At 41.9% G+C, this 12,246-nt stretch overlaps 1 protein-coding gene across 1 annotated transcript in view; it reads left to right on the top strand.

Moving 5' to 3' along the window:
* AK9 (adenylate kinase 9) overlaps positions 1 to 12,246 on the top strand; it is a 155,146-nt gene that overhangs the window by 27,951 nt on the left and 114,949 nt on the right. The window contains exons 8-9 of the mRNA XM_034765894.1: positions 5,677 to 5,802; positions 10,977 to 11,051. Coding sequence (XP_034621785.1) covers positions 5,677 to 5,802; positions 10,977 to 11,051 — 201 coding nt within the window. The remainder of the gene's footprint in view (positions 1 to 5,676; positions 5,803 to 10,976; positions 11,052 to 12,246) is intronic.

Raw genomic sequence — 12,246 nt, forward strand, 5'->3', positions numbered from 1 at the left:
TGCCGACCCTGACTCAAAGGTATCTTAACACCTCCTCTTTTTATAAAGCATGTTTTTCTCTTTTGTCAGTCATCTCATTTCAATATGTGCCAGAATCCATGCTATTGTTACACAGATATCAGCTTGCATTATTTCAATAGTTAAGAATATTATTTCACGTATTATGTCATTTCTACTTTCTGAAGTCCCTGTTCTGAATGTCATTATGCCCGACAAGGAAACAGATAAAATTACAGCTACAGTTGGTCACACATCTCTTATCCAGGCTAGTGCCAACAGAATCCCCATTAGTTCAGCTGTGAGAATGTCACATAATTCGATAGCCTTTTAGATTTCTGGATTCCAAGACTAGAAAACGGAAAGCTGTTCCCACTCGTCTCCTGCTGTCATTTTTTGATCCATTTGTATAGACTTTGTAAAACTGGCCCCATTTTTCATAAATAAATTTTAAAATGTCATTGGTCGTAATGTGTGGATTTTTCCTTCAGTTTTTTCATACAGTTCCAAATCCACAAATGAGGAATAACTGTCCAGCTGTAACATGATTTCCCATTACTACAAATTTTTAATTCTCTCAATTTTTTCTTTTTACACATCTCCTTTGCCCATTTTTTGACCCTAGTGTAGTATGAGGTAGTCTGTGGCAATCCATATCATTTTATCTACTAAACTTCCAGCAGTCTTCATAAATCTGTTGTGTACTTCTGATTTCATGATTCCCTTTTACCTTTGCCCAAAAGGTTAGTGCTAATAGTGTCATCCTTAAATGTACAGGTGCTTCTCGAGTGGCTATGTTTAGCACACACACTGATGTTGCTGTCATTGTGCCATATGCCAATCACACAGCTTGGGCCCACAGCAGTTCCAAGTTTCCTAACAGTTGTTTTTGAGGCTGAACCAAAAGCTTGGCATCTGTAGTCTAAAACTAATCTTATCAATGCTCTATACAGCATAATCAATACCTTCTTATCTGTACCCCATTTGTTTCCAGCTATCCTTTTAAGTAAGTTCATTCTACTTTTACACTGTTAAGTCTATGTGACTTTTCCAAGTCAATTTATTACCAAACACTATTCCTAGGAACATAAACTTTTGAACTATCTGAATTTTTTCACCATAAATAAATAAGTCAGTCCCAATCTTCCCTAATTTTCGTCATGGTTAAAAGTATTCTGTTTCTGCAAGAGAGAATTTAACCCCCAATCATTCTCCCCCTTGGAAATTCTCTGGAGTGCTTCATTTGTCTTTTATGCTCTTCTCTGGGGTGCCTTAAGTCTTTTATGCTTAGTCCAGATAGCACAGTCATTTGCGAAAAGAGAAATACTGTTCCCATCTGCACACTTTCCAGTAGGCCATTTATCATAATGGAAAACGAAGTAGGACTGATAATACTCCCTTGTGGAGTTCCATTTTTAAGCTTGCAGATTTTTGATAAAGCTGTTCCCACTTTGACTTGTATAGTTCTGTCACTTAAAAAATCCCTTATCCACCAAAACATTCTCCCTTTTATTACAGTTTTGGCTAGTTTATATAGGAGGTCTTCCCGCCATACTATGTCATATGCTTTTTTAATGTCCAGGAAGACTGTTATAAAGTTCTTAGTCCTTATGCTTTTGTATACCTCTGTTTCTAGTCCCACTATATGGTCAACAGTGCATCTTCCTTTTCTGAAACTACTTTGTACCTCAGTTATAATATATTTTTTTTTGTCCCCAAGTAGTATACTGGCCTTACATTTATCATTTTTCAATGATTTTTCCCACACACTTGATGTGAGGGCAATAAGTATAACCAATGCTTGTTTCCAATCTATTGACAGCAGTCCTTTTTCCTATATATCATTATATAACTGCAATAGAATTTTTAGACTTCCTTTTGACAATGGTTGAAGCATTTCATTACTTATATTATCTTTACCCGGAGCTCTGTTTTTCCTTATTCTAATGGCTGTAATAAACTCCTGCATATTAAAATTTTTGTTTAGCAGATCATCAGTATATTCTCTGCAGCCATTTAATAGTTCACAGTTATCCTCAGTAAACTTCCTTCTTTCCCACAAAACTCATTGTTTTGATTCATATCACTAGTGACCTTTTGGAATTCTTTTGCTAAAATGTCTGCCTTTCCTAGTTGGAGACCTCAGTTTCATTATTTACAATAAGACCAAGTAGACATTTACTTTTACTTCAAATTCCATTCATGCTTTGAATTCATTTCTTTGAATATATTTCAGAAAGCTTTGAATCTTTGTTCAATTTCCCACAGACATTTCTCCAACTTTTATTTGTCTTTTTGATAATCCTTTGTGCCATTGCCTTACATCTTTTATACTTTATTAAGTCTTTACTATTCATTGTGTGTTTTGCTTGCTTCTATACCTTGTTTCTTTGCTTGATTGCTAATTTGCAATCCTCATTCCACTAGGGAACCATATTTCTAAGTCGGGGGCAATATGATGTTTTATAGATGGCCTGTTGCTGAAATTTTTTTTATTATGTTGTTACAGAATTCATTAGGTTGTCACTTGTACAATCACTGCATAAATATTCATCACATTTAATCTTGAAAAGACCCCAGTCAGCTTTTCAAAAATTTCAGCTAGGAACACTTTGTGTTTTTGACATTTCTTTGGCTTTGGTCCTCAGTATATGTAGGGAAGTGATGACTTCCCATTCCATCTTCTATATAAATTTCACAACTGCATTTACTAGCTATATTAAATCTAGTAGATACTTTTGTATTTAATATTACCGGGTTATGAATATCAATAAAATGTTCTAAGCATTTACCATTTAGGTCAGTTTTCTTACTTCCCCATAGCTCATTATGACTATTAAAGTTGCTACAAATTATCAATGGGTTTTTGACATTGTTAACTAATTTTTCTAGTTCTAAAATAATTCATTTTTACATGGCTTATAAACATTTTAAATCCATCTATATGTTTTTGTTCTGCATGGGAATCGCAATAGCATCAAAACTTAGTTTCTGCACATCCATTTCAACTTAACTAAGTTCCTTTTTTATATGTATACAGATCTTCTCCCCATCTTCTGGTAGCCTCTGGGGTATAGCCAAATGCCCCGCTCCCTGAGTACTACTTGGCCTGCTGGGAGGGAGGGAGAAGGACTCCCTTATCCCGCTGTGCTGCAGCCAATGGGAGCTGCAAGGGCGACACCTGTGGGTGGGGGAAGCATGCAGAGCCACCTGGCCATGCCTCCGCCTAGGAGCCGGAGAGACATGTTGCCACTTCCCAGGAGCTGCCTGAGGTAAGTGCCACCAATAGCGTGCACCCCCTCCCATGCCCCAGCCCTGAGCCCCTCCTGCACTCCGAACCTCTTGGCCCCAGCCCAGAGCCCCCTCCTGTACCCCAAACCCCTCCCCCCCCCCCCCACACACCAACTCCCTGCCCCAGCCTGGAGCCCCCTCCTGCACCCTAAACTCCTCATTTCTGGCCCCACTTCAGAGCCCATACCCCCAGCCAAAGCCCTCACCCCCACACACACCCCAACCCTCTGCCTCAGCCACGCCCACACTCTGAACCCGTCGGCCCCATCCTCCAGCCCGGAGCCCCTTCCTGCACCCCAAACCCTTCATCCCCAGCCCCACCCCAGAGCCTGCACCCACCAGCTGGAGCTCTGACCCCCTGCCATGCCCCAACCCCCTGCCCCAGCCCAGTGAAAATGAGCGAGTGAGTGAGGGCGGGGGAGAGCAAGCAATGGAGGAAGGGGGGGATGGATTGAGCAGGAGTGGGGCCTTGGAGAAGGCCCCATAGTCTCTCTCAAGCCTCATCCAGCCTGCCACCATGTACGGGGTTTAGGTCCTCTCTTTTAAAGAGCTGCCCCTCTCCAGGTTTGACAGGCCGAACAGGTGCTCAGAGTTCATGCAGATTGTGCCCAGTGGAGCTCTTTAGTTTCTTCCTGATTGGGGTGGGATATTGTCCCACCGCAGTCTTTCTTAAGACTTAACTTGAGAGCTAACTTTCACTCTATGTATAAAAATGTAAGTTGTTACAAAATCGTGTGTGTGTTTAGCTAATGAAACAAATGTCCACTAATAAGGTCAGCCTTGTTCTGTATGCCTTTTGGTTATTAATGAAAAATTAACACAAAATATTTTTACCATAATAGCTAGAAAATATACAAAATTCTGCAGGGATGAAAGCTTTGTGTAACTGAGTCCAGCTGTTTACATCTGTAGTTCCCGCATACCTTTAATCAGCATCTAGACACTAATGAAATGAAAATATTAAATAACAGTTATATAACTGGACAAGCATTTGTAGTGCTTTGCTGGCTCGGGGCCTTGGTAGACTGTACAGATGCTCCCCGACTTAAGCAAGCGTTCCGTTCCTGAACGCCTTGCGTAACTCAAATTTTGCTTAAGTCAGGAACATATACCTGACACCATTACGCCCCCCCCCCAAAAAAACAAAAACAAAAAAAACCCCACAATTTCTAGCTTACGGAACTTTTTTGAGTAACTCAGGGAGCGTCTGTACCTTATTTTGTTCTTCACTATTTATAGTATTATTTATTTAGTGCCACAGGTGTACAAGTTGCTTTACAGATGTAAAATGTGACAAGGTCCCTACTTCAAGAAGCTTGCAATGTAATATATACAGATAACTTAATGAGTAAAGATAAAATCAATACAAGTGGAAAGGGGATTGAAGGGTGACAAAAAAGGGAAGAGGAAAAATATACTTGGGGACCATTTTGAATTTATTTTTGACAGGGCTCCAAACATTTATCTGACACCTACCAAGATGAAAAATATATGTGCTGACATTGCTTCCAGGCCATGGCCATGAAGTTTAAAGAAATAAAATAGTTGTGTATTGTTTATTGTGCCCTGTATTTAGTTGTTAAAATACTGACACTCAACTTTGTTTAAATTTTTTTTTTAAAAGCTTAACTTATTACATCCCTTTCACTGAAGTTTCTCCTTCTTTCTCTTCCTTGCTTCACTCCACTATTTCTTTTTGTCGTCTCTCTTTTCCTATATTATCTACAAGGTCTGTTTTCTCTTTTCCTTTGTTCTTCTTCCTCCCCCTTATCCTTTCACTTCATTATATTCTCAAGCTCCTCAATATTTTCCAATTTCATTCCTCCTCTCATTTACTTTTCCCTTCTCTTACTACCATACTTCCTTTTTTAATGTATCCCATCAATAAATATTAGCTAACATGTTGATTAAAATATCTTTCTTCCTAGTCTGGACAAGGCCTTAGGGAGACAGTACAACATTTTTAAAGGTGAAAATATCATCTAGATATTTGCAGAGAATACTAAAGGCTGAATGCTCAGGTGCAGCAGAGGAGAGTACCATATACCTTGGGGAAGGAGAAGCAAGCATAGATTTATGTCCTCTCCCTGCACCTCATCCTGGGGGCCCGTTCACTCCCTTTTCCCCTGGGATGCCTTTAAATTGCACTGCCTTATAATGTTGGCCAGAGGTGTCTAGAACTCCTCCCATTTCCAGGAAATCTGCTTACCAAGTTAGCTGGTGGATCACTATCAACTAGGGGAATCCTCAGAGAGCTCCTTAAATTACTCTGCCACACACAAAGAGTAATAGGGTTCTAACTCTTGTCTTTTCAATCTGGACAGGCTTTGGTTTAGTACATTTATTATTACAGGACCTGAAATAAAGTATTTATTTTCTTTACTTTAGGCAGCAGCAGATGCAACCATGTTGTCAGATATTTTGCCTCATTTGGTGCAGAGGCCTGAAGATTTTTTGGAAAATGCAGAAGCCAGAATTAATCTCTATAAGGATACCATGCTATATCCTCTAGAGGTAAGAACAGCACAAAGTAATATTGTTGTATACACTAGAAGATCATTTTTTAACATTTGTTTTTATATAATTTTTATGCACTCTGGATATCTTGAGTTTATTTTGTAACAATGGACCTAACCCACAATCTGACCCCCCTCCTCAGAATTTTGAGGTTCAGATTAAAACGTTCAGGATACAAGACAGTTCACAGTTGTTTCTGGTGTCGAATCAGAGCCCTGGAACATCTTTTGTAGTTTGGATGGGGCTTAAAAATTGTGAGAACTACACTGTCACGTACTTCCATACCAAATGTTGACCGGCTACAGACTTTGCTTATACACACCAGCTATGTTCATCGTAAGATCCAGATAAGATTAGCTTTACGTAAGGTCTTTTACTCACAGTGCCTCCAATAGGCAAAACAGTATAATACAGTTTAGCATTCCATTACATCTCCCCCTTTAATTTCTACTTTCCTACCACTGATAATATTTACACTATCGTGCTATCTTTGAAGTTCAGTACATATCAGTCTGTTAAGTGTCTCTGAATCATACTCTTTTTCTAATTTTACTATTCAAACATAACAGTTTGGTCATCTGGCTGTTCATTAGTTGCAATGACTGCCTCTGGTTGGTTTGGCGTTGTCATCTTCTTATTCTGCATGTGCCATCTGTATGGTTTGCTCTGTTGATTGTTCTTTCTGAGGAACAAGCCATAGATTTCAACAGTTTCTGTTGAACTCTCCACTGTTGGTCTCGATCACATATGGTCTGGGCGCTGAATTCTTTTACTTTACAACAGTTGGAGTTGTCCATCCTTTTTCTCCACACAGTTTGACATAAACATGGTCACCTGGTTCCAGACCTGGCAATTCTCTAATTGAGTGTTGTCTATTGTAAAACTGTTCATCATCTCTTTTTGCCTTCATGCCTGGCCACTTTGGAGATAGATTCTTTTCCAAAGTTGGAACAGTAGTTCTTGTCTTCCTATTAGGAGTTGTGCTGGACTGTATCCAGTAGCTGCTGTTGGTGTTGATCTGTAACTCAGAAGAGTAAGGAACGGATCTTCCTACTATAGGATTTTCTGTACAGCTCTCTCAATCTTTCCATAATGTGCGCTGCTAGTAATTTGCTCAAAATCATATTTAGTTCAGAATGACTTAAATTCTGCTACAGTGAATTCTGGTCTGTTGTCCATCACTAATTGTTCTGGAATACTGAAGTGAGCAAAAATGTACTTCCGTTTTTTGATAACATAGCAACATCATGTCTTTCCAGTACATTATTTCTGTATACCTGTGTAACGGGGTGGGACTCACCACTGTGGCACCTCCTGCTGGCCATTCTGGGAATTAGCTTAAGTCATTCCACAGGGTGCCCTCCTCTGGTGGTGTCTCACTCACCATTTCTCCCACTTTGCTGTCTCCAGCGCTCTGTGACCCACGTCGCTCCTCAGACCATGGCATCCTCTTCTGGGCTGTGCCCCGCTCTGCTGTCTCTCCCCGCTTTTGGGAGAACCAGCAGTCTATAGTCTATAGTCCAGCCACTTGCCTCAGTGGCCTGCTGCAGTCCCCAGTCTAGTCCCTTGTTCCAGGGGCAAACTGTAGTCTGTGTTGGCCACTTCCCTCAGGGCAAGTGGGGGCAAAGGAAGGGGGAGGGACCCTATAGCTGGCAGCCACTCACTGCCCCTCCTCCAACTCCTTTGCTGCCTCTTTTCCCTGGGCTACTTCCCCCCACAGCCCTAGCACCTTATCTGCCCTTCCTCCAGGGCCTCAGTCTGGCAGCAGTCAGCCAGACGCTCCTTCTGCTCTGCTACCCTACCCATCACTGCTCTAGCCATGGTGCTCCTAGGCAAGCCAGGGAGAGACTGCCCTCTGCTCTGTTGAGCAGCCCTTTAGATATGGCCCCTGCTGGCCCTGATTGGCCGCTGCAACAAGCCACCTCCCAATTGGCTCACTTAGTGAGCCCTCCTCTAATTGGAGGCCTCTGCACAGACTCCCTCTGGCCTGCTTTAACCCCTACTCTTCATGGTGTGGGGTAACTGTCCCACTACAACCTGGAAAAATAGTCCACTATGACCAGGCATGTCTTTTTAATTCACATAAATCTGAAGCTAGTCTCTTCCAAGGTTTTGCAGGTAGGGGTGTTTGTACACTGTATTGTTCAGCATTGTCTCTTAAGTTGATTTGTACTGGATCTCCTTTCAAAAGTCTAATATTATCAAATCCTCTCTCAAGCTCCTCCACCTTTCTCACTAGGTCCATCATGGCTGCCATGCTGCAGCTGAGAAGGTCACTGGTCTTTGATCCTTTGATCACATACCTCTGAATGCAAAGCTTTTGTCTTTATAAGTTTCTGTGGTGAATTGACCCAGAAAGTTCAGAATAACTCCAAGGTTAGTCAGAGCTGTGTCAGGCAACTTCAGCTCTGGAAGGGGTTGAAGGTGATTGCAAGTCCCTTCTGTGATGTCAGTTCCTGAGTCAATTTTAAAGTCAATAGCCTTGCCATGAATATTCACAGAATATTCACTCTCCAAGCAGAGTGTATGTCATCGCAAGTGGTAGATCCCAGAAACAATGGCTCTTGATTGTCTGTAATATGAGTCAATTCCCTGCCTGCTTTCATGTGGCAAACAGCTCCAAAATGTCCATATTTCATGCATTTATGACATTGTGTGTCTTTGGTTGGACATGTTTCATCATGTGACTTTTTCCACACCTTGTGCCTGCAGGCTGGAATTTGTTCCTCTTAGCCTGGGAGTTCCTTGCCTCAGGGGTTTTATGCTAGTGATGTTTAACACTCAATTGTCTCTTTACAGTTTCAGGTTTTTCAAGTTTGTCAGGTTGCTCTAGGTTTTGCTGTCTCACCAGCTCAGATTTCTTTGCTCTCAGTATAGCTGTGCCTAGTGTTAAAGCTCTCTTCAGTTATGGCTACTGTGAAATATTTTTATCTTTTAACCCAGTAATCAGCCTGTCTCTGGTATTTTCATGTTTTGCATTCCCACAGTTTTCAACCAACGTATGCCAATCTCTTATAAAACATTCAACATTTTCCCCTGGCTCTTGAATTTTTTGATGTAAACATGCTCTTTCATAAACCACATTTCTCTGTGGTAGAAAGCATGCATCAAACATAGCCAGAACCCTTTCACAGTCATCTTTGTGACTGTCTTCAGTAAAGTCAAATGATATAAGTATATGCTCTGCTTGCTTCCCCATAGCATAAATTTAAAAAGATACCTGTAAATCAGGGATCAGCAACCTTTGGCATGCCGCCCGTAAGAGAAATCTGCTGATGGGCCAGGACGGTTTGTTTACCTGCAGCGTCCGCAGGTTTGGCCAATCGCAGCTACCACTGGCCATTCCAGGCCAATGGGGGCTGTGGGAAGCGTCGGCCAGCACATCCCTCGGCCCGTGCCACTTCCCGCAGCCCTCATTGTCCTGGAACGGCGAACCGCAGCCAGTTGAAGCTGTGATCGGCCGAACCTGCGGACGCTGCAAGTAAACAAACCGGGCCAGCCTGCCAGCGGATTTCCCTGATGGGCTGCGTGCCAAAGGTTGCCGATCCCTGCTGTATATCATTAGTTTCCTTGTGGAGCTTGGTAGGTATGAGAAATCTGGCAAAATATTGTGTTCAGTCAGTCCATTCTGAAGGTTTGTCAAAGCTAAAGTGCTCTGGGGTACTGAAGAGTGGCATGTTGATGAGATCCTGCAATCTTTGTTGCTTTGTTCCTTCCATGTGCAACCTTTATTGCTGTTTTCCTTCTGTTTCTGTTCTTAGTTTGCTTCTGACACTATGTCATATACTTCTGTACCTGATATGGAATGGCTACATAGCTTGCTTATGCACATCAGATGTGCTCAGCATAAGATCATTTAATACACTGCCAGATATGGCTAAGCTTAACTTTAAAAAAGGTATTTTACACATGGTCCACTAGTGGCATAACAGTATAATACAGTTTAATATTCCATTACATACACTAATGTTATTTCTATAATTCCAGATAGGGAAGTATCTGAAGTACAGCTACCCTCACTATTGAAGAGGCCCCTGCAGCACTCAGTCTCCAATAGGCCTCTCCTCTCCTCTCTTCTTCTCTCTGCCACCGTCCTCCTCACAGTTCCTAACAGATCTTTCTCCTCCTGTTTCATTGTTTTTGCCCTGGAAGTCATTGGAAACATATTGGCTGGGCCATTCTTTGGTTGGAGCTATGTGTTTCTGTGGTGGTCACATGCAGAAAGCCAGGAGAGAGTCAGAAAAGCAGTGTCAGTTTGGCCCTGAGAGGAACCCAAGTGAAAGAGCTTATTTTGGGCAGAGTAGTGGCTGGAAAGGTAGGCATGGAAATTGTGAAGCAAGGAAACTGACTCTTGTTTGTTTCTACTGTGTTCAGGGAAACAGGACTTTGTATACCTTCTTTGTAAATAAACACTATTGCGCCAAAGAAACACCTGACTCTATCATCATTTTATCTTCCTAAAGGAAACAACCTAGCAATGCCCCAAATATTGACCAACTACTCTGGTCAAGAGGCAACAATATTTTGCAGTTACCACTTGACAAGTATTGTTTATCTATGCCTCACAACATCCCTATAAAATAGATAAACACAATTATCCCTATTTTCCAGATGAGGAAACGGAGGCTAAGAAAGGTAAATTGTTCAAGTTCCCATAGAAATTCAGTGTCAGGACCAGGTTTAGAACTCCGGTCTCCAGGCAGTGACGTCTATGACTCATCTGATAAACTTAAGGACAATTAGGACTCTCAACCTTGGCAGTCTAGACTACTATGGGTGGAAAGTTATATCAGAGACTATTAGGAGTTCATGGTCATATCATCTTTAAGCTTATTTTCTCTAGATATTTAAAAATATGTTGGGCTTGATCTAGGATTTTTTATTTGATCTATGACCTCACTGTAACTATAATTTTGAAATTCTCAAGATATTTAATTTTCACTATTAAAATAGAAGTTCCTTTCCAGAAGCCTTGGATTGATACCCATGACTTTTAGTCATGCAGTCTAAATGCTGTTTGTTTTTAATCTATGGACTGAATCCTACTGCCATGGGAATTCATGTGAGTTTTGCCATTGACTTCAATGTGAACAGGATCAGACCCAATGTCATTAATTGTTGGTCATACTCAGTTAAAGGGTGTATATGTGTCTTTTTTCTTAAACATACAGGACATGATGGCTGAGCAAGATTCTCAGTATCTTATTGAACTGGATGGAAATAAGCACCCAAATGAGCTCTTTGCAGTAAGTACACTGCACATAAACTAAGACAATTTACACTAGAAAAGAACCTGTGTGCTGTAGCTATCATCTCTATTAAGATGATATTGGCAACGTTATTGCTCTATAAGTCATGACACTATTGCTAGAAAATAACTTCTTTGGGATGCCTGTTCCACTTGTTACTGCCAAAAGAAATCTGATTATGCTTACTAAACATTCCATATCTTAGCAACAAGCCATATCATGTTGCATCAGGTTATCATCGTCATCATTTAATGTAATTTGTTAAATTGACAAACACCATTATTAGCATGGATGAAGTTATAAAAGCATTTACATTATACTTCTGATTATCCAGATAGCCGGGGGGGGGGGGTATAGATTTTATCTGGATAATTGAGAGTTTGGATAATGGAGAAGGGAGGAATCATTCAGCAGCAGGGGGGCCTGCCCCACAGCTGGGAGCTCGTCCTCCTCTTCCTGGCAGTCCTAAACTGGGATTCCTGTTCTGCCCTGCTCACTCCCATGACAGCGGGCCTCAGAGGGTTCCCTGTACTGCCACAGACCTAGTGATACCCAATTCCTGTAGGTGCAAGGTTAGGGCAGATCAGAGACCCCCAGCCAGCCTCTACGCTGCCCTGCCAGGACTACAGCCTTCCCTCCTTGCACCTGCAGGGATTGGGTGTCAGCAGCCCTGCGGCAGAGCAGAGAGCCCTCTGCAGCCCAGATGTCATAGGAGGGAGGGAATGGGGCTGTGACATCTGGGCTGCAGAGGGTTTCCTGCATTGCTACAGGAGCCATTCAGCAGCAGGGTGGCCTCTACCATGGCTTGGGGCTTGTCTTACATAAGAACGGCCATACCGGGTCAGACCAAAGGTCCATCTAGCCCAATATCCTGTCTTCCGACAGTGGCCAATGCCAGGTGTCCCACAGGGAATGAACAGAACAGGTAAGCATCAAGGGATCCATCCCCTGTCACCCATTTACCAGCTTCTGGCAAACAAAGGCTAGGGACACCATCCCTGCCCATTCTGGCTAATAGCCATTGATGGGCCTATCCTCCATGAACTTATCTAGTTCTTTTTTGAATCCTGTTATAGTCTTGGCCTTCACAACATCCTCTGGCAAGAAGTTCCAGACTGGATGTTGTGTGAAAATATACTCCCTTTTGTTTATTTTAAACCTGCTGCCTACTAATTTAATTTGGTGACCCCTA

The sequence above is a fragment of the Trachemys scripta genome, chromosome 3 (genome assembly GCF_013100865.1).
Source record: "Trachemys scripta elegans isolate TJP31775 chromosome 3, CAS_Tse_1.0, whole genome shotgun sequence".
Classification (NCBI taxonomy): Eukaryota; Metazoa; Chordata; order Testudines; family Emydidae; genus Trachemys; species Trachemys scripta.